General features: G+C 38.9%; 2 protein-coding genes across 7 annotated transcripts in view; one reads left to right on the top strand and one right to left on the bottom strand.

Annotated features, from left to right (window-relative positions):
* LOC126235938 (nuclear distribution protein nudE-like 1-A) overlaps nucleotides 1-5,521 on the top strand; it is a 159,578-nt gene extending 154,057 nt beyond the window's left edge. For 2 of the 3 annotated variants that reach the window (XM_049944907.1, XM_049944906.1), the window contains exon 9: nucleotides 4,293-5,521. In XM_049944907.1, the coding sequence (XP_049800864.1) occupies nucleotides 4,293-4,359 (67 nt within the window). In that variant the 3' untranslated portion in view covers nucleotides 4,360-5,521. The remainder of the gene's footprint in view (nucleotides 1-4,292) is intronic. The other variant, XR_007544845.1, reaches the window with a different exon arrangement.
* LOC126235937 (phosphatidylinositol N-acetylglucosaminyltransferase subunit Q) overlaps nucleotides 5,511-24,021 on the bottom strand; it is a 108,441-nt gene continuing 89,930 nt past the window's right edge. The window contains exons 8-9 of one of the 4 annotated variants that reach the window (XM_049944903.1): nucleotides 18,428-18,642; nucleotides 5,511-5,749 (exon numbers count right to left, since the gene is read on the bottom strand). The gene's annotated coding sequence lies outside the window, so the exon portion shown is untranslated. Of the gene's footprint in view, nucleotides 5,750-16,969; nucleotides 17,269-18,427; nucleotides 18,643-24,021 lie in introns of those variants that run through there. The other 3 variants (XM_049944902.1, XM_049944905.1, XM_049944904.1) reach the window with 3 other exon arrangements.

Below are 24,021 nucleotides of genomic sequence, written 5' to 3' on the forward strand. Positions count from 1 at the left end.
TGAACAAACATGTGATAACTCTTCTCTACACCCAAAACTTTCATGTAAGCCTCACACAGCCAATTTCTTCACCTGCCCCAACCTGCAATGTCGCTTATGTTCTGTGATCCTGGTGTTGATTGATCATCCAGTCGTTCCAACTTAAACCTTTCTGCATGTGCATGGTATGCAGTATGTTACCAACATTGTAAATAGTCGTTATGCCGTGTTTGCGCAATATACGGCCGATTCTGTCTGTCAATTTGGGAATGTATGGTAGGAAAGCCGTACCCAACATTTCTTTTTCCGATGTGTCACTTCACCGGCTGTTTGACTGTTATACTTCTAATATAACTGCCAAACTGCCACTCATTGACTCTGTGGAGCACAGTGGTTTCATTTTCCCGCAAGACATCACCAAGCTCTTTCATACATGTCTCACCACAAGCTATTTCATGTGGAATGGCAACTTCTGTGAACAGCTGTGGTGGTAGCTTCTTCATGGAACAATTTGAAGCACAAGCACTGGACTTGGCACCTTGTAAACCTAAGGTGTGGTACAGATATGTTTGATGATACCTATTTTGTGTGGAGCAATGGTGACTTGCTAAGATGCTTGAATAGCCTCTATGCCAACATAAAATTTACCATGGAAGTAGAAAAGGACAAACAACTACCATTTCTAGTTGTGCTGGTCACAGAGGATGGTGAAAACCTGGAACAAACGTGTGTCAAAAACAGACACACATGGACCGATACCTGTACAAACTCTCAAATCACCACCCGAGCCAGAAAAGAGGCATGGTTAATACAGAGTCTGCCAGAAAAATGTATACACTCTTTGTCAGACTCTGTCGAGATAGCGATATTGTCGTTCAGTTTGAGTTAAGAGTGTGTTTTAGTATGGTCTTCGGCTCAACATATGTTAGTACTTTCATCTCAGTATTGAAAAAACAAGATGACTGGAGCATGCTTGCCATTCGAGCAGCGAAAATGTATCGTGAAGTGGTTTTTCAAGTTTGATAATGCCATTGAAGTGCAATGTCAGTGGAGGCGGAAGTTTGAAACAGAACCATCAACCCACCTAACAATTAAACACATCATTGACAAGTTTTAATTGCAAGGAACAATTAGTGATATTCACAAAGGGAGATCAGGAAGACAGTGTACAACTCAAGTCCTGCTTCATCAGCTCTCATGTTGGAAATGTTTGTTAATTCTCCACAGAAGTCTGCTACGCAATGTGCACGTAAAGTGGGAGTTAGCAGTACAAGTGTACGAAGAATTCTGAAAGCTGCAAAATGGAAAGTTTACATTTCATGATTACTGCACGCGATTAATCTTGATTCTGATCGCCGAATGCAGTTTTGTGTGTGGTATCAGCAAATGATAACTGATGACGAACAATTTGTGATGAAGGTTGTTTGGAGTGATGAGGCACAATGTGAACTTAATGGAACTGTGAATCGGCATAATAGTGTGTACTGGGCACCTGAAAATCTGCATGTTTATACGGATAAAGCGGTCAATCTACCAGGGGTTCATGTGCGGTGTGGACTATCATCTAGGGGCGTAGTGGGACTTTTTTTCTTTGACATTACTGTCACTGAAGAAGTGTACCTGGAAATATTAAGCACATCAGTTTTGCCAGGTATACATGTGCTTTAGGGAGCTGATGAAGAGGTCTTCTACCAACAGGACGGGGCACCACCTAGCCATACGAGCTTTCCTGGATGACAGTTTTCCGGGACTTTTATTTGGGGGGGGGGGGGGGGGGGGACTATGAAAGGTAGCGTCTGTTGATGTAAGCTACACACACTGGAGGAACTTCACCAGGAAATTTCAGCGACTTGTGCAGCGATCACTACTGACGTAGTTGCGGTGACCGCTTGTCATTCTGTTATGTGTATAGCTGTCTTCTTTTCTATAACTAGTACATCCAAAAAAGGTAATTTCCCCCCCTTTTCAATTTCCATCGTGAATTTGATGTTCGGATGAAGACAATTAAAATGGTCCAATAACCGGTGCAAAGAGTCTATTCCATGTGGCCAAACAAGAAACATATCATCAACGTATGTAAGAAAACACGAAGGTTTCAAAAAAGATGTTTTCAGGACCATATCCTCAAAGTCCTCCATAAAAAGATTAGTGACTATGGGGGATAAAGGACTCCCCATAGTGACACCGCCGGTTTGTTCAAAATATTTGTCATCAAATAAAAAATAGGTGGAAATCAGAACATAACGGCAGAGCTTCGTCATTTCCATATCAAGATTTTCATTAATTAAAATTAATGACTCTTCAAGAGGGACCCGAGTAAAAAGTGACACCACATCAAAACTAACAAGTAAATCAGAGGGACCAAAATGAAGCAACTTTAAACGCTGAATAAAATCCACGGAATTGGAAATATGGTGTTTACATTTACCCACATGAGGGCTGAGAGCCGACGCTAAATATTTTGCTAAGTCGTAAGTTGGTGCACCCAAATTAGAAACAATATGGCACAATGGTACCCCATCCTTATGGATCTTTGGCAAACTGTATAATCTGGTTGGAACGGCCACACCAGGACGTAGTTTTTTGATAGTGTCCTCAAGTAAGGAACACTTCTTCAGAAGTGAAATCGTAGTCCGTTTTATGTGATCCGTGGGACCCTTCTGGACTATACGATATGACGTATCCTTAAGTAAATCATACATCTTATTCACATAATTTGCCTTTGAGATTAAGATGGTAGCATTACCTTTGTCAGCTGGTAAAATTAACAATTCACGGTCCTCTCTAATAGACTGAATAGCTGCTCGTTCAGTTGAAGAAATGTTACTTTGTGGAAGCCGAGACTGGCGCAGAAGGTGAGAAACCTGTCTAATCATCATCCTGTCTAAACATCAAATTCACGATTGAAAGTGAAAATGAGGGAGAGTTACCTTTTTTAGATGTACTAGTTTATAGAAAAGAAGATGGAACTCTTGGACACAGTGTTTACAGGAAACTGACTCATACTGACAGCTATTTACATGCTGCCAGTTGCCATCCACCTTTTCAATGTACAGGAGTCCTTCGGACCTTGGTTAAATGAACATATGCTGTCTTGGATGCTCAGAATTTACCACAGGAGCTGCAGCATCTTAAGGACATGTTCAATAATAACGGCTATATGGACCGACAGATTCGATGTGCTTTTGAGTTTGGACCTCTACCTGAACCTTCTGAAGACACCTTTAGGTCTGTGGCTTTCCCTCCGTATGCTGGGAATCTGTCCGCCAAGATAGGTAGACTTTTGAAGAAATATGAGATCAGATGTGTTTTTCGTCCACCAGCTAAGATTCGAGTACTTCTTGGCTCTGTTAAAGATGATTTAGGTCTGAGGAAGTCTGGCGTTTACAAAATACTGTGTGATTGCGGGAAAATTTACATTGGCCAAACTATTCATAACGTCAACAACAGATGTATTGAACATCATCACCATACAGATAAATCTGCGGTGGCTGAGCATTGCCTTACAGAGGGACACAGGATGCTATACAATGAGATGCAAGTAGTTGCAAATGCTTCGTGGTACTGGGATTGTGTTTTAAAAGAATCTGTCGAAATCAGACAAGCAGATAATATCATTCACCGTGATAATGGATACTCGCTAAGTAAAGCATGGAATCCTGTTTTATCAGATATAAAGAAACTATGGCATCTGAATCAGCCGGATATGAATAATCATTTTTAACGATATTTCGTTTTCAACAGTATTCACCACTGGAGGCGCTGAAACTCATGACGACAATCCATTTTATTCATGGTATTCAACTTCACTCACGGTTGCCACTCCACATAACTCACCATCGCTTCTCAGCAGTCTCTTCACAGCATTTTTCACATGTATTAATTTTCCTAATGGGCCGAAACTCCAGTGTGGCATAAAACATTACAGTGCTTTTGTACCATAAAGCCATTCCATTTCAATACAAAATAAGCATTGTTAACAGAAATGGGAAAAAATACAGAATGGAGAAACAGAAAAGGTACATACAAACTTCATTAACGTTTTACAGAACCGTGAATGCTTAGCAGTAGCAGATGTACATACAATAACCTAGGTCAAATAAGCCCTTAACACACAATTCAGAATTCAGGGTTTTATACTATCTAGACTCCTTCATTATCTGCCCCCACTATTTGAATGTTATTTCGTGTAGACAGTAACACGTAGTGTACATATTTGATAGGCTGTATCAAACTGTAAAAAATGTGATTAAACCTCTTTGTGGATGTATCTTTGTGTATAAGGCTGTAGTGAATGTACTTTTTCATTTCAGAGGGAGGCGCATAGGACGAACTGCTACACCAGCATCACCAAGTATTCATAGCTACCTGCGAGCATGAAATCCTAATGCCTGCTGAGATGTTAAAGAAGTATCTGTGCTGCTATGACAAAAGCTGTGTAGATCTTTGCAGGCTGTTCTTTTGCCCGCACACAAATTTTTGCACATGTGTACTTTCTTCAGAAACATTTACAATCATTTTGTTAATTACAGTGTGCAATTTTGCACTAGTCTTCTGCTCTGAAATAGTAATTCAGTTACATTCAGGGTTTTCATCACAGATTTCCCTTACAAGAAGTACGCAACAAGCAGCTTTAATATGATCGTTTGTAAATATATTCTGTGATGCAGCAGAAATTTTTTGTAAAAAAAAAAATTAAAAAATCACAATAATAATCATATTTTATTTGAAGGAAAGATTTGACAGTACTGATTGTTCTGTGCAAAATCTTATTGCCTTGTTTAAGATAACTGAATTCAAATACATTATTAACTGTGGTAGTATTGATATGTAAATTTAACAATATTCTATACAAGAAAATGCTGCAATTTAGTTAAATTGTATTAAAGTATGATGAAATCCAGTAGTATTTAGGACTGAAAGGCAAAAATTAAAAAAAAAAATTAAAAATACGAAATAAATAAAGTGAACAACATTGCAGCTCTGGCAGTTGTAATTTTGTGATAAATTTTGAAGATCACAAATAATCTTATGTGATATTTTTGAAAGGTAAGGATTGACCCTCTCAACAAATTAAATCAGGATATAATCAGATAACATGCCATGCAAATGGAGGGTAATAAACCATATTTGGGAGGGTGGTGGGAGAGGAAAGTGGCTACAATAGTGAAAGTACAAATTCAGCAAAGGAAACTTATAATAAATCACTTCAAACAAATATTTTAAATGTACTTGTCTAAAAATTAAACATGCTTGCTTTATCTTTTTAAAAAATCTCTTGAGTTTGGATATTTATTTTTGTTTCTTTTCCTATTCAGAGGGTAATGTTTTAATATTTATGTAATGTTTGCTGTTTATTTAGATACAATTACTTCTGCATTTGCTGGACATGTTCCTTTTTCAACTGACGAATTAGCTTTTTAAATTACAGTGATTGATCATCACTACAGTAAAGCAGTACGCTTACACAAGTGGCCATTACTCCATATTCATTTGTAGGCTGTACTGTTATTCTCATTAAAGATGATTGATTTGAAGCAAACCTTTGTTTTTTTTCCTATACATTAACCTAAAACAAGAGTCTCTGAATCTTGTCTTGTGGGTTCCTTTCATTGTAATAGCTACAGATTAACAGGATTCTATTGGTAGCCTTACTCAGTAAGAACTGCAACTTATTTTTGCTTCCCATGCCACATTTTCACAGTGCAAAAATTCTGATTTTCCAGCCACTGCAATTCTCCTTACAGGGCAGTCAGTCTGCTCCGGGTACCTGCAATTTTTTAAAGGGGCAGTTGATTTTATATACATCCGAATATTAATGTTATAATAAAATTGCACACAGAGGAAGTAATGGAAGTTACTGGAATTCAGCAGATAGCCTGCGTACACTTTTGATAGAGGAAACCAGTTTTGACTAATTTCATCAAACAAAATTAGACGCAAACAAATCTTAGCTCAGTTGAATACTGTAAAATACGAAGAGCAAATGCTAGAATTAGCATACCAACAAGCAATGAGTAGTAATGTTTAACCTTTTAACTTCCTGTGACATAGACTGAGGTGACAAGTCATGAGATAGCAACATGCATATTTATGGATGGCAGTAGTATAGTGTACACAAGGTATAAAAGAGCAGTGCATTGGAGGAGTAGTCATTTGTACTCTGGTGTTTAATGTGGAAAGGTTTCCAATGTGATTATCACTACACAAAGAGAATTAGCAGACTTTGAACACGGAAGGGTGGTTGGAGCTAGACACATGGAACATTCCATTTTGGAAATCATTAGAGAATTCGATAATCCAAGATTCACAGTGTCAAAGGTGTGCTAAGAATACCAAATTTCAGACATTACCTGTCACTGCAGACAAAGTGGCCAACAGCCTTCACTTAATGACCAAGAGCAGGCGTTTGCCCAGAGTCGCCAGTGCTAACAGGCAACCAATACTGCATGAAATAACCGCAGAAAACAAAGTGGAACATACGAAAAATGTACCTGTTAGGACAGTGCAAGAAAATTTGGCATTAATAGGCTACGGCAGCAGATAATCGACCCAAGTGCCTTTGCTTACAGCACATCATCTGCAGTGCCTCTCATGGGATTGTGACCATATTGGTTGGACCCTTGGTGACTGGAAAACTGCAGCCTGATCAGATAAGTCCTGATTTCAGTTGGTAAGAGCTGATAGTAGGGTTCAAGTGTGGTGCAGACACCATGAAGCCATGGACCCAGGTTGTCAACAAGGCACTGAGCAAGCTGGTGGTGGCTCCATAATGATGTGGATTGTGTTTACATGAAATGGACTGGGTCCTCTGGTTACTTGGGGATCATTTGCAGCCATTCATGGACTTTATGTTCCAAAACAACAATAGAATTTTTTACGGATGACAGAGCGCCATGTCACTGGGCCACAATTGTTTGCAATGCGTTTGAAGATCTTTCTGGACAGTTTGAGCAAATGATTTAGCCATGACATGAACTCCATGTAACATTTATGGGACATAACCAAGAGATCAGTTCATGCAAAAAAATCCTGCACCAGCAACACTTTCGTAATTATGGACAACTATAGGGGCAGCATAGCTCATTATTTCTGCGACACGTTGAGTGCATGCCATATTGAGTTGCTGCACTATACCAGGTGAAAGAATTCGACACCAATTAGAAGGTATCCCATGAATTTTGTCACCAAAGTGAACATACGAGGCAGAAGTCAACACCACTAATAGTGCGAATGTGGGATATAGATTTCAATATTTCATCACAATGTGAATAAACAACACAACATACAGTCCTTCATGTTGTTAGTCGTACAAATAACTTCATTAATACCACTAATAGATGTCACAAGAAGCTTTCTTAGTTGCCTTTCACATTTAGTGGATTACAGTGCAAGAGTGTGTTACAAAGCAGTTTGAATATGTGCAAGTGCAGATTGTCAAATGAGGAAGTAAGAAATTACTTATGAATAGTGACAGGATTAATTTAATTTTTTTTCGTTATGATTAATCGTGGCCATTTATCATCTGTAGGCTGAGAAAATTATTGTTCACATTTCTTGCACTTGCTTTCCAAAGAAAAAGTGGCAGAAAAAGGAGCTGTTGCCTTTGATTCACAATTTTGATTCATCAAATTCAGATGTGAACTTTACACTAACAGACAAATGCAATATCATGGGAAATTTTCACAAGGAAATGTGTGGATGAAATGTTTTGTTTCCTGGTAGTGACCATGTTTATGTCTAGAAGGGAGAAGCTGAACTCTTCAGGATGGTGGTCAAGAGGTTCCCAGCGCTGTACTCCAACTTAAACTTCATGATAAAGCTGTCATTGCCTGGATATTCATTTTGCCAATTTTCTAGTAGAAACAGAAACAAAAAATGAACTGGGTTTTTTAGTATCATATCCCGGACAATTTCTGTACACTGGATGCAGCTGCTTCGCATATCTACAATGTGATTTTGTAAATGCTTTTATGGCAACACCTCTTCAGAGCTCTACACACATAGACTACTTTTGCCTTCAGCTGTTTGTGCTTTACTGTTGAAAGCTGTCAAAAGTGCTGCCACATGTAAGGGATTTACAAAGTTGACTAAATCAGGAGTGTAGTAAAAAATAAATGTGTTAAAACTTCATGCATGGTGCGACATTTCTTCACACATCTCGGTTGACATCATATCTCTAGAACTGTGATGGATAGATTGTTTTTACTCCCACAGTGACTGTTCTTACCCCCACAGCAATTGTTGCACGCTGCATCCTTGATACCACAGGCCACCAGGATGCCAACATTGACCTATTGTACAGAAGTCATTCTGAATAAAGAATGTTTATACTGAATGAGCTCTCTTGACTCCACACTCACTGTGACACTGGTAGATTGCAATGCACAGTTCTCGCATGCTGCAGATTTGAAATCAGTGTACTGTGGATTTTAAATTATCAAATTGAATGCAAAACCGAAAGATAATGAAGAAAAAAAAAAAAAACACCTTAAATCAGAGTAGCACTGTATTCACCAGTGAAAAAATTTTGTTGTTTCTCAACACAATCATTTGTTGAAATATGAAATAAAGCTAAAAGAAGAAAACAAGCAAAGACCATTTCAGGACAGTTAATTATCTTTTGTTATTATTTTATCTCCAATATGCACCTTTTTTTTTAATGACTGGTTTCAAAGTGACCCTAGATCGAGCTAGACATTGTCTCAAGGTGGAGCGCACATCGGTGGTGGTGGTGGGGATCAAAAGGCCTCCCTGGTTCACCTGGCAAACAAGTTTCAGACACTATGTGTAGCTGAGCCTGGTACAGTCACTTGTCCTGTATCAGAGGAAGCCTCTTGGCCTGCAAGATCTGGGAATTCACAGAGGGTAGGATTACTGGTAGCTGTGAGTTTCAATGCTAGGGACATAATGGGGCCCTTAGGGATACAATTTGTATTCTTGAGGTCCCACAGTTTCACCAGTGATACAGAAAATCTTATACATATCTACATCATACACAGGAAATATATCCAACAAATTAAATGCATTACTGAAAAATACAGGACTTAGAATAGCCTGCTGAACCAAAGGGAATCTAAAAGCACAGGTTCACTCAGGCTAAACAAAATTATCAGTCCACACAAATTCAGGTATATACAAAATCAATCATCAAGAGTGAGATAAAATTTATATAACAGAAATGGAGAAATTTCAGAATTAGAAGTCATGAACACCCCAGAAATAGTGATTCAAATCAATCCATTTTCTTCAGTCACATGTATACAGGAAACCATAAACTAGACCAAACAGAAAGAGCGATGCAAATATTACTCATAATATTGAAGGGACTAACGATGAATATCGTGAAAGAAATAGATTTATCTGATGAAAATCAAACATCAAGAGTGAGATAAAATTTATATAACAGAAATGGAGAAATTTCAGAATTAGAAGTCATGAACACACCAGAAATAGTGATTCAAATCAATCCATTTTCTTCAGTCACATGTATACAGGAAACCATAAACTAGACCAAACAGAAAGAGCGATGCAAATATTACTCATAATATTGAAGGGACTAACGATGAATATCGTGAAAGAAATAGATTTATCTGATGAAAATCAAACATCAAGAGTGAGATAAAATTTATATAACAGAAATGGAGAAATTTCAGAATTAGAAGTCATGAACACACCAGAAATAGTGATTCAAATCAATCCATTTTCTTCAGTCACATGTATACAGGAAACCATAAACTAGACCAAACAGAAAGAGCGATGCAAATATTACTCATAATATTGAAGGGACTAACGATGAATGTCGTGAAAGAAATAGATTTATCTGATGAGCCAAAACATTAAGCCATCTGCTTAATAGCTCATTTGTCCATCCTTGGAACAAAATACATCACTGATTCTGCATGTCGGGGATCTGACAGTTTATTGGTAGGTTTGTGGAGGTATTTGGCTTTAGATGTCTACACACAGGTTGTGAAAATCACGTAAATGATGGGCCGCTGATTTATGAATGTGGTGATGGCGCCCGATAGGGACCCAGTTGGGTTCTACAGGCTTTACATCAGGTGTATTTGGTCGCCGAGGCATCAACATGAGTTCACTATAATGCTCCTCAAACCACTGTAGCATGGTTGTGACCCCAAGACACGGGCAGTTATAAAGGAAGACATCAAACCTAAAGGGATGCAGCTGGTTTGCAGCTGTCAGTGTGTGTTCAATTACTACCGCAGATCACATGCAAGTGCATGAGAATGTCTCCCATAGCATAATACTGCTGCCACCACCTGCATCTCTGGTGCGCACGTTTTCGAGCCACCGTTCACCCTGATGACGGCATTTGTGGAGCAGCCATTGATCTACTGTAACAAAAATGTGATTCACCCAAAGAACTGACATGTTTCCATTGATCAACGAGTGTGCACCAACATTGTGCTCTTTTGGCAAAGGTGCACAGATCTCCATCTATCTTACTTTACAGAGCAAACAAGCCTCTGAACCCCAAGTTCTGTGAAGAGTCATGGATCTAACCCTTTAGCACCTAGTGGTAATTTCACTGTCCTATATCTTTTTCCGTAGAAGCTCACAACAGTAGCATGTGAACATTCGATCAGCTTCACCGTTTTCGAGATGCTGGTTCACAGGCTCTACACAATAATAATCTGCCTTCTGTGAAAGTCGCTTATCTCAATAGATTTCCTCATTTGCAGCCCATGTCTTAGCTAGGATGATCCACCGTCTGTGTCTGCTCTGCTTACATACTTTTGTTACTGTGTCACTTGCCCGCAATATCCAACAGCACAGTGGACAATACTCATAATATTTTGGCTTATCATTATATATGCAAATATACAACTAAACACAAATGAGCAAACTGATCTTAAACACAAACACTATATTGAAAATTTTATTGACATCTTAAATACTGATAATGGACAAATATGCACAGCCAACAAGATTTTACAAGCAAATATAAAAAACTCATAGATTAATAAATTAAAACAGAATTGTAACTTAAGTGTAAATTGCAGAATAAACATGTGTACATAGTCTTAAGGCCTCATATTCAGACACAGCATGGCAATTTTTAAATCTGTATGTCTTAATCATTTCCAAAAACAGATGTTAATTTCGCAAAAATAGATGCTAACTTTCAGGTCCCTAGATATGATACTAAGTGCAACTGAGTGTGTTCAAAGAGCAATGAAATGTTATTAAAAATCTTTTTTTTCCCCTGACACTAGATGTTTGTACTAAATTCAAATGGTCCTTATAAATTCCATATGGGGAATGTACATATCTGTGTACATCCTCCATCCAAAAAGTTTGGAGACCAGCTTTATCTGTGGCATATAAGCAATGTCAGGACAGTAACTATCATGGCAACTTGAACTAACAACTGTAAAAAACAGGTGTGCATTCAACCAGTCAGTTGGGAGTAGGCAGTGTTAAGTAATGGACATGGGGCCGTAGTGTGTCGACACTGTTATGTCACAAATCACAATGGAGCAATGAACTGAACATTTCTGAATCAAGTGTTCAAGACATTCTCCAAAATTTTTTGAAGAGAAGTATGTGTACAATGTTTTTCCTGCATACCTTGACTCCTGGACAAGGACGACGAAATGTGGGCCCATGCCGCGACTGGATTGAAATGGAAAATGCAGACAGTTCCTTTCTAGAAAAACGTCATCACAGGTGAAAAGACTTTGTGTCAGCAATATGAACCTATGGCAGTGTAGAATGGATGTCTGATGGTTTGCCAAATCAAAGAAGCTGCAGATGTGAGGCACGAGTTGAACTGATCATCATCCCAAAGAAGGACCTTTCTGACAGTTACATACATTATACACAAGGGAGTGTGTGTGTGTGTGTGTGTGTGTGTGTGTGTGTGTGTGTGAGTGAGGAGGGGTGTAAGTATGTAGGAGATCTGAAGCATTAAAACCATTTAACTTTTCTCTATTTTTTTCTGCTAATACAGTCTTGAAATTTTTTGGACGGATAGCATGTGAGCTGTTCATGAAATTTTAGAGTAACATCACTAAGGAAGAACAAAACCAGGAGGCCACTTATTGAAAACAGAAAAGCCCTCTGCAAACTGAGGAAGGCAGTTTCCAAATGGCATTTAATCAACTGAAAAAGAAAACAGTCTTGTGAGAAGATGTGTAATTAACAATAAACAATTTGATGTGTGACTGCGTGTTGTTCCTCGTTTTGAACCAGATGCGGCTCCTAGTTAAAGGTTCTGAGTCAGAGCCACCCCAAAATACACTGATGGGAAAAAAATTACTACACCAAAAGTAAATAAATAAATAAATAAAATAATAATAATGTAGAGTAATGAAATTCTGGAAATGACATTTGTCTAGGTAACATATTTAATTGATTAACGTTACAAGATCACAGGTTAATGTAAGTGCAAGTTAAGCCATTCCAAATGTGAAATGCTGTTACATTAACAATCGGTGTACCAGCCAGAATGTTGAATGTAAGTATGCAAAGATGCATGTCTTGTATTTTACAGATGCAGGATGTCAGGTTGTGGGAGTTCCATGCCTGTTGCACTTGGTTGATCAATACATGGACAGTTAATGATGTTTGTGGATGACACTGGAGTTGTCGTCCAATGACGTCCCATATGTACTCAACTGGAGACAGATCTGGTGATCGAACAGGCCAAGGCAACATGTCGACACACTGTAGAGTATGTTGGGTTTACAACAGCAGTATTTGGGCAAGTGTTATCCTGTAGGAAAACACCCCTGGGAATGTTGTTCCTGAACGGCAGCACAACAGGTCAAATCACCAGATTGATGTACAAATTGCAGTTAGGGTGTATGGGATAACCACAACAGTGCTCCTGCTGTCATATGAAATCGCACCCCATACCATAACTCCAGATGTAGTTCCTGTGTGTCTTGCATGCACACAGGTTGGCTACAGGTCCTCAACTGGCCTTCTAAACAACAAACAGCCATCACTGGAACCGAGGCAGAACCAGATTTCATCAGGCAGAACCGGCTTTCATCAAAAAACACAACAGACCGCCATCCTGCTGTACAATTAACCCTCACTTGACTCCACTGAAGTCGCAAATGGCGATGGTTTGGGGTCAGTGGAATGCACGATACAGGGCGTCGGGTGGAGAGCTGTCCTTGAAGTAACCAATTTGTGTCACTGTGGTGCCAATGCTGCAGATGCTGTATGATGTGCCCTAGCCATATGCCGAACAGAATGGTCTTCCCTCTCGGTAGTGCCGCGTGGCCATGAGAGCCCAATCTTCTTGCGACTGTACATTCTAGTGACCACCACTGCCAACAATCATGCACAACAGCCACATCCCTGCATGCAGTTTCTCATAGCCCTGTTACGTGACCTCATTAAAAATCAGTGAGGTGTTGATAATGACATCTTTGTCACCTCCAAGGCATTCTTGACTAACATCAACTCAGCATGTCCAATCTCAAAGGTAACTAACACTCACTACCGTTACAGCATGCATTTAAAGCAAACCTGATTTGCATCCTCATAGTGGCACTAAAAGTGACACTCTTATGCAACTGGTGCAAAATATGAATGGACATCATGTTTCAACTGTATAAACATGCCTACCAACTTCTCTTTAAGTGGCATCACTCCTTGGTGTTGTGTATTTTTTCCCCCAACAATGTATATATTAAAATACACTTCTCAATAATGTATTACAGAATTTAAATTATCAGGATGGATCTTAAATATTTTCCACATAAATTTACATAACAACAGTCAATATTTTTGGAACTGTTGATATTGTGTTTGCTTGAAATGCTGGTTTAGCTGTATGTAGCAGAGGTTTGGGGACATGACTTCTACAAGAGTACAGCTCTTATGGGCCACCCGAAGGCTTAATCGCTTCAGCCTGCCTGTCCTTCATCATACGTACATCACAAACAGAACTTGAGAGACACCATATTGGGTTTTGTTGAAGCCCATATTTGATGGGTTTTATACAAGTATTTATAAACATGTTCTTGGTACAGTTTTTTGTAATAAAATGTCAGTTAATGACATATCAGAGAGGTTATGGCAGTATAGTGAATACAGTCAAGAACCGGGAGTTATGTGGAAGTTCATGGGTTCGCGTCCTGCAGTCTCCAAATTTCTTTTATTCACCTTCATATTTTCGAAATGTTTGTGGAAATTTTTTATTTATTTAATAGAAACATGTTCTGTAATATCTGACATTATTTGTATATAAGAGCTCTATTTCTCAGGAGAGAGTTAGTACCATTGTGTGAACATGCTGGGTAATATGGGCCAATGAAGATTGTTTTCTTCATCACTGCTTGATTTGATCACAATTCAGCATTTATTTATTCATTCAAAAATCACAGAACAAGACATGTGACATCACAGAAACATCCCTCTTTCGTCGTGCGACCTCATAAATGCTGCGTATCAAGCATCATGGTGTCAGTGATTTAGACTTCGTGATAAAGGTCCCTCAGAACTACAGATACCTTGACACAAAAGGGCTTACTTCCTCACAGCCGATTTCTACTCATGGCTCCTCTAAGCCAACCTCATCTTTAGCCAGCCCTCTTTCCCTATATGCCAGGTGCTATTTATTGACCAAACTTCTCTCATGGAATAGGTTATTATTTTTTTGGCATTTCAGTCTGAAATATTTTTATGAAATCTAGGGTTTTCCAACAGTATATCTTCTCTCATATTTTCAAACCATGGAAAATCCAGGATGGACTGTAACAATATTATGAGAAGGAAAGTTGCTACTCACAATGCAGCAGAGATGCTTAGTCGCAGACAGGCACAACAAAAAGACTCTCACAACTTAAGCTTTCGGCCACTGTCCTTCATCAACAATAGACACACACACACACACACACACACACGCGCGCGCAAACCCAACTCACACACGACTGCAGTCTCAGGCAACTGAAATTAGTGGTTGGACAAGCTATAGCTGTCTAAATGTTGAAATCAGTTTTACAATACACATTGATAATCGCCTGTGGCAATGACTGAACACTACTTATGCCAATTAAATGATAAATCTCCACATGTAGCATTGGCACATTTGTCAGTGACAAACAATCATAACGTTTCTAGAGATTACATATTATTTAAATATGGATTGAGCAACTGTCTAAAACTGCTTTTGTGGCAAGACTACTGTTTATTCCATTGATAATAGGCCAACAGGAATTTAGAGACATTAGCATTGTGGCTATGCTATTTTCATAAAAATGGTGTTGGCAACAATACTGACAACCATTGTTTTCGCACTTGGCTCTATTGTCAGAGTGCTAGTGTTTTACACATGGTGTGTTTCAGTTTTAAGTGCAAGCTTATTTTCATTTATTCAGTTAACATTAGGAGTAAGGCAGTATGCAAGCTGTTGGTTTTGGAAAAGTTAGGCTTATCTGCTCATGCAATTACTGCAGGTATCTGAATCTATCAGGCAATTCTCTTTATATTGCTTTTAATCTGAAATAAATTACAGAATTTTAAAAAACAGTGAAGTACTCTTACTTTCAATGTTATTTAAAACTTCCCTTATTCATGTAAAATATTTTTGTAGGTATTTTAATTATTTATTTCCAGGATAAAGTGGGTTCATGCCCATAAATCTGATGTACAGAACTGATCAGAAAATTTAAATGCAATGAAAAATTTGTGAAAGACCAAGAGAAGATAAGAAAACCAATAGGTAGCTACTTTTTGCCAACAGCTAGTCCAGATCCTGGGCAATGGCCACATCCATTTAATAAGAGCAATAGAGATATAATTGTTAGAATGGGCATTTCAAATACTGACCTATAACAGTTCAGTAGTGTGTAGACAAATGAAGTAGAAAATTTACCAAGCATCACTTCTATACCAAATGCTCTAACAACAAATTTGAAGTAAGAAAGAGCCTGGTTAGTGTGTCAGCAATGTAGGAAAAGATAAATTGCTACTTACTGTAAAGAAGACACAATAAGTTACAGACAGGCACAATTAAAAGACACACAAAGCTTTGGACCACAGCCTTTATCAACAAAAGAGAAAACTGAGAATCACACACACTTGCTCAGCGCACTTCACGCACATATGACCACCAGCACCAGCAGCTCTTGGCAGTCATGTGTTCGTGAGGTGTGCTAGCCTGTATGTATGAATGATGTACTTCTCTGTTTCTCTTTTGCTGATGAAGGCTGTGCCAAAAAGCTTTGTGTAAGTGTCTTTTAATTGTGCCTGTCTGCAACTTAATGTGTCTTGTTTATGGTAAGTAGCAATTTATCTTTTCCAACATTGTTGGTATTCCTATGTGGAGTTTCCATTGTTCGATTGGTTATTGTGGAGTGACAGCCAGAAAAATTCTGTTTCACACACACAACTTGGAAAGAGCTATACTCTATTCTTCCTGCTCACAAGAATGTTGCTTAGAAATTAGCATTGAGATGTTATGAACAAAGCCTAGTCGGTAGCATTCCATGTTCCAGAACCTGTTGCTGAAACAGACTTTTTATGTGGGCTGTAAAAAAGAATTTTTGTATGTTACTATCTTTTTAGTCGCATGAAAGACGTCTTTCAGGGGAAGTAGCCACTAGTTAGGAGAGCCAGATAATGGTAACTTCTTGGGCTTAACTGAGTTTTTGGCTGAAAATGACCACTTTTTAGAGAATCTACAATTTATGTTAAAAAGTCTTGAAAAATACGAAAAGATAGCTCACTATTTATCTCAAAGAGCACTGAATGAGCTTTTACCTGTGTGTGGGGACAATATATTTAAGACAATCTGAGAAGAAAGGTAGAAAGCTCTGTTTTTTTTTTTTTTCACGTATTTGTGATGTTACTCCAGATGTGTCTTAGATGGAACAGAATATTCTGATTTTAAGGTATTTTTTTTAACAAGAAGGAAAATAAATGGGAAATTTATAAGAGGTTTTGGGAATATTTTGATTTGCAGAAAAAGACTTGTGATGCAATTAGTAATGCTATCATAGCTGTATTTAATAAAAATGAAATTGATTTACAGCCCTGTTGTAGTCAGTGATTTGATAATGGATCAAATATGGCAGGGCAAATAAAAAGTGCGCAAGAAAAAGTTAGAGACATTATCCATGGCAGCTTTTTCTCCATGTGCAGTTCATACTCTGAACTTCATAGGATTGCATGCCACAAGAAGTAATGAAGTAATCAGCATATTCCTCAGCTGTCGGCACCAGCTGTACAATTTCTTTTGTGCCAGCCCATGGTGATGGAAAGGATTATTAAAATGCACTGGCAGTCAGTCTCTTCATTGCCTTTCTGAAACAAAAATTAAGGAAGTGAAATTTATAGCAGAAAAATTACCAGAATAGAAGCTCTAAAATACACAAAAAGTCAATACAGTTTGTCTCATGTTGGAATAGCAGAAATAAAGGGTTAATCAATTATTTCTCCAAGTTTGAAACATTGATTCACTTGAATGGATCATATAAAGTATGAAGTCTGATTCTGAAGCCAAAAGATTTTTTCCCTTGACACTGAAATGAAAAGTGTTGAAGATCTTATAATTACCATACATAAGAATGTAATAGCTCTATGGTTTGAATTCTTAATCAGAGTTAAAAGAGGCTACTAAAATTGGGAATGAGACAGTTTTTTTTTTCAAAAAAGGAAGAAAGCAAAAGGAAAGCTTTCATTGATGAATCTGGTGTGGGCAGCAGTAGAGAATGTGACAAACTCCCAGATGAAACCGAAGAAGAACAGTTTCAAAAAGAGGTTTTTGAGATAGTCAGAGACAAGATTGTTTCTCAGATGGGTTCTTGGTATGAAGAAATGAGGATATTTGTGCAACTTTTGATCAGAATAAATACAACACTGGATGGAAGTGATACGATTGAGAAATTAATGAAAACTTATTCTGATGACCTGAGTGATAATCTTATCAAAGAACTACAAATGTTTAAGTCACTAAGTGTAACTACTTTTTTCAATATGACAAAGACAACAGAAAACAAAGGGCTTCCATTTCTTTTTTGCATAATTAATTTAATTTCATTTATAAGTTGAGGTTACAAGCTGTGCTTTATGAACTTTGTTTTGCACTCAGGATTTTCATTACCCTACCAGTGACTTCCAAGTGAGAGAGGGTTTAGTAAATTAGCATTAATCAAAAATCATTTAAGATCAACTTTTAGGCTATGCTATGAGAAACTTCATCATCTAGCACTGTTATCAATGAGCATGAACTTGCTTCTAAAATAGCTTCAGTGATGTAGTGGATAACTTCATCAGCTGCATGACTTTAGTGTTCCATCCGCAGCTGCCCGAAATTGTTCAGCTGACACTTACAACCAAACTTTCTACAGAAAGATAACATTATGCTGCAAAAGTTTCTCACTAAATGTTAAGTTAAAACAAACAATGGAAATTCCAGGTTAGAATATCAACAATATTAGGAAAAGGACTGATTGCTACTCACCAAAAAGATGATCCACTGAGCTGCAGATAGGCACAATTAAAAGACTGTTACACATTGCAGCTTTTGGTCAAAGCCTTCTTCAGCAAAAGAAAACACACACACATTCACACAAGCAAACACACATGCACAAATGACTGCTACCACCAGCAGCTCCGACCAGACATCAGCAGGTTGAATAACTTATAGAGGTCGTGTCCAAGATGCTCCTCCAGGTGCTGGAGAGCAAGAGATTCAATTTCAGAGATGCAATGTATTAACATGGATTGCACAGTAGCACAAACACATAAAACATGCACAAATGTGTGAAACTACGCACAAATATGCACAAGTACATTAAAAACATACAGAAATGCTGGAGAAAAGGAACAGATGAGGTATGGAAGTATGCATGTGTTGGGATAAGGGAAGAGAGGGAGGAAGAGAGATCAGTCACTTCAAGGATCACAAGTTCATGTAGCATGTGTAGGTGTGGAAAATAAAACACTACATTACACGAGGATGAGGGAGGAAGTACATCTACATACATACTGCACAAGTCACCATTTGGTGCATGGCAGAGGGTAGCAGGTACCACTTCTAGTCGTTTCCTTCCCTGTTGCATTCGCAAATAGAGCAAGGGAAAAACGACTATCTAAAAGCCTCAGTATGAGACCTAATTTCTCACAGCTTATCTTTGTGGCCCTTTTGTGAAATGTATGTTGGTGGCAGTGGAATTGTTCTCCGGCCTCCATAATATTTGAGGGCTGATCAAACCTACCAGTAACGAATCTAGCAGTTTGCCTCTGAAAAGCTTCATTATCTTCCTTTACAATGATGTGCTGGGAATCCCAAACACTCAAAAAGAATGGGTTGTACTAGTATCCTTTCCTACGACCTACTCATAAGCTCATTCCATTTCATACTGCTTTGCAAGATGACATCTAGATATTTAATCGATGTGAGATTGTGGTGGTAAGCTCCTATGGGACCAAACTGCTGAGGTCTTTGGTCCCTAGGCTTACACACTACTTAACCTAACCTAAACTAAGGACAACACACACACACACACACACCCATGCCCGAGGGAGGACTCGAACCTCCGATGAGGGAGCCAGACGAACCTTGGCAAGGCGCCTTAGACCACATGACTACCCCACGTGACTAATTGATGTGACTTTGTCAAGCAACACACTACTAATGTTGTATTCAAATGTTACATAATTGTTTCTCCTACTTACCCACATTAAATTAGATTTTCCTACATTTAGAGGAAGTTACCATTCATCAAACCAACAACAAATTTTGTCTTAAGTCATCTTGTATGCTCCTACAGTAACTCAACAACACCTTCCCATACAACAAGCATCATCAGCAAAAAGCCTCCTGGGGCACACCTGGCAATACCCTTGTCTCTGATAAAACACTCAATGTCGAGGACAATGTATTGTGTTCTATTACTTAAAAAGCAATCACATATCTGGGAACTAATCTGTATGCTTAGACTTTTCTCAACAGTCTGCTGTGGGGCACCACATCAGATGCCTTCCAAAAATCTAGGAATATGGAATCTGCCTGTTGTGGTCCATCCATGGTTTGTAGTGTATCATGTGAGAAAAAGGCAAGCTGAATTTCACATCAGTGGTACTTTCTAAATCTGTGCTGATTTCATTTACATCTACATCTACATGTATACTCCGCAAGTCACTATACAATATGTGATTTGGGGGGGGGGGGGGGGGGGGTACGTGGTACCACTACTAGCCATTTCCTTTCTTCTTCCAATCAGAAACAGAGCAAGAGAAAAATGTCTGTTTATATGCCTCCATATGAGCCCTAATTCCACAAATCTTATCTTCACGGGCCTTACGTGAGATTTATTCTGGTGGCAATAGAATTATTCTCCTGGTCAGCTTCAGACGCCAGTTCTCTAAATTTTGTCAACAGTGTTCCTTGAAATGATCACCACCTTCCCTCTAGGAATTCTCATTCGAGTTCCTGAAGCATCTCCGTAACACTATCGCATTATTCGAACCTACCAGTAACAAACCTAGCACCCCACCTCTGAATTGCTCCAGTGTCTTCCATTAATATGGCCTGGTGTGAATTTCAAACACTCGAGCAGTATTCAAGAATAGGTCACATTAACGTCCTATATGTTGTCTCCTTTACAGATGAATCACACGTTCCGAAAATTCTCCCAATAAAATTAAGCCAACCATTCGCCTTCCTACCACAATACTTGCATGCTAATTCCGTTTCACTCTCTTTGCAACATTTACATTCAGATATTTAACCGACATGACCATGTCAAGATGGGACACTACTAACACTGTATCCAAGCGTTATGGGTTTGTTTTTCCTATTCATCCAAATTCATTTACATTTTTTCTGTATTTAGAGCTAGCTGCTAAACATCACACCAACCAGAAATTTTGTCTAAGTAATCTTGTATCCTCCAATAGACACTGAATGACAACACCTTCCCATAAACCACAGCAGCACCATCAGCAAACAACTGCAGACTGGTGCTTACCCTGTCTGTAATATCATTTATGCATATAGAAAATATACATCAGCAATACCCTTGTCTCTCATGAAAACCCACCTTAGAGGACAAGTTACTAGGTTCTATTACTTCAGAAGTCTTCAACCCACTCATATATCTGGGAACCTATTCTGTATATTCATACCTTCATTAATAGTCTGCAGTGGGGCTCCACGTCAAATGCTTTTCTGAAATCTAGAAATATGGAATTTACCTCTTGCCCATCATCCACAGTTCAAAGTATATCATGTGAGAAAATGGTAAGCTGAGTTTTGCACAAGCGATGCTTGCAAAAATCATGCTGGTTTATGAACATAACAGTCTTGAGATCAAGGAGATTTATTATATTTGAACTGAGACTATATTCAAGGATTCTGCAGCAGACCGATGTTAGGGATATTGGTCTGCAATTTTGTGGGTACGTTCTTTTACCTTTCTTGTATACATGAGTAAGTTGCACTTTTTTCAGTTGCTTGGGGCTTTGCACTGGGTGAGAGATTCATGATAAACTCAAGTTAAGCAAAGGGCCAATACCATAGAGCCCTCTTTGTAAAATGGCATTGGTAATGAATCAGTACCAGGTGACTTATTTGTTTACAATTCTTTCAGTTGTTTCTCTACACCAGGGATGCTTATTACTATCATGTTCATAATAGTAATTAGAATGCAAAATTTAAAACTTTGGCTTCCATCTTGCCATCTTCAACTGCCACACTAACTAGTCAATGAGTGACTGGGTGGAATCCTTGGACACACTTACCAATTTTACGTAGGAACAGAATTTTCTCAGTTCACGGCCAGATCTTTTGCTAAGGTATGACAATGGTAGTTGTATGCTTCGTGCATAGATTCAAAGACGCACAAATCTTTACTAAACCCTGTCTGCTATCTTTTGTGCATTATCTTTTGAACGGAAAGTGCAACAGCCTTCATTTCCTCAGTATTTTCCAAATTTTGTTGTTAAACCATGATGGGTCTGTTCCGTCCTCAGTCCATTTACTAGTCACATAGTTCTCCAGACCACGATTTACAATCTGTTTAAACTTTATGTATAATTCCTCTATGCCTGTCTTACTTGAACTAAGTGACATAAATCATTTTCTAAGTGAGATGCTGACAACAGCTTATCTGCTCATTCTTTCCAGCAGAAACATTCTCCTAAACTTCTTGACTGTTTTATTAACTTTTGTAACCATAGTACCTACGATGGCATCATGATCATTAATCTCCGTCTGTATACTGGTGCTGCTGATAAAAATCCAGCCTGTTCATAGCTACCAGGTCTAAGATATTTCCATAGCATGTCGGCTGCCAAACTAGCTGCTCAATACAGTTTTTGGAAAACATATTCAAATGTACTTTGCAAGACTGTCTGTCTGTGTCCCCCTGAAATGAATCCATAGATATCCTAGTCTATACTCAGTAGGTTTGAAGTTGCCTCCAACTAGTATTGCATGATCTGGGTATTTATGCACTGCTGACCATAGACTTTCTTTGAATGACTCTAGAACTATCACAGTGGAAATGGGTGGCCAGTAAAAACATCCAACAATTAACTTGATTTCATCTAGACCTGTCATACCCAACCAGATAACTTTACTGTCACACCCAGCTTCAACTTCAAAAGAGAAAATTTTTATAACTGCAATGAACAGTCCCCCTTCTACAGCATTCTAATCTGTCTCTGTGATAAATGTTTCATGACTCGCTAATCTCGGAGCTTTCTACTTTGAGTTCGAGCCAGCTCTCAGGCCCTAGGATAATATGAGTGGGAGAACTTCCCTGGAGGACAGTAAATTCGGGAGCTTTGTTACGAGTAACTTCAACAATTTATTGATAAAATTTTGAGAGTTGAAGTGTCTTTACCCTGAATACAATTTGACTTCCCAATCTGAATATCGACTGACGAGTGTTCATCAGAGTACCTCAAACTACCAACTAGCCTAAAAAACTCCTTTGTGTGCTCCCCAAGTACACTGCTATCTGAGTATCTGCTTCCTTTGTGTTGTGCATCCCTGACCTATCACGGAGAGTCCTACAAATCCCCAGCCAAAAATGCAGGTTCAGAAATCTGCAGCCAAGACTGTCACAAAGTCGACATAGCCTTTGGCTGAGACCCTACATTTAGCTCCAAATCAAAGGATCCCGGTCAACTCTGGGAACAATTACACAAATTGCAAGCTCTGCTTGCACACTGTGCATGAGGTCAGCAGCCTGAGGGGGGTCTCTGAACCCATGAAACTTGCATTAGTGGTGCCTATATGAACAACAACTTGCAGACAATTGCATCCTGCATGCTCGATAGCTGCAGGCAAGGCCACCTCCACATCTCAGATTAGGGCCCTCAGCAGATGTACCAAGTGCTTATTGGTTTCCTTTCCATCCCTGAATGATATCTTCCTAAGAGGCTCCATAATACACCTAATGTTGGAACTCCCAATAACTACCAAACCCCTGCCCCCATGTACCTGCTCAGACCCTGCTGAAGTCATCGCCACCAGTTCACTAACAGGATGACTAGGTGAGGGCGGATGGCCAGCCTCCACATTGGCTCTCCATCTCGAGCATGTTTTATCCATAGTCCAGAGACACCTGGGATCTCCCATGAGACATGCCACATTCTCCATCACTGCTACACCCCTTGGCTGCAGCCTGAAGGTGGCTGACAGCAGCCAGAAGTGCATTCAGCTGCTCATGAACTGCAGCCAGCTCCTCCTGCGTCCACACAAAGTATGCACACATCCTAGCCATGCTATCAAGACTAAGTGCAGAAGTAAACTATAAAAGTAGATACAAAATGAGATGTGCAACTTGCTAACATCCTTGTGTCACCAATGGATGCTGATACCTCAATGTTCTGTGTAGTTGGCTGTTTGTGAACAGAAGCTTTTCTGTCTCAAGGAAATTTATTATATCCAAACTTAGAATGTGTTCAAGAATTGTACGGCAAACTGATGGTAAGGTAACTGGTCTGTACTTATGCAGGTCTGTTTACCTCTCTTGTGTACAGGAGTCACCTGTGTTTTCACTCTTGCTTGGGACTTTTCACTGGGCGAGAGATTTGTGATAA

The sequence above is a fragment of the Schistocerca nitens genome, chromosome 2 (genome assembly GCF_023898315.1).
Source record: "Schistocerca nitens isolate TAMUIC-IGC-003100 chromosome 2, iqSchNite1.1, whole genome shotgun sequence".
NCBI lineage: Eukaryota > Metazoa > Arthropoda > Insecta > Orthoptera > Acrididae > Schistocerca > Schistocerca nitens.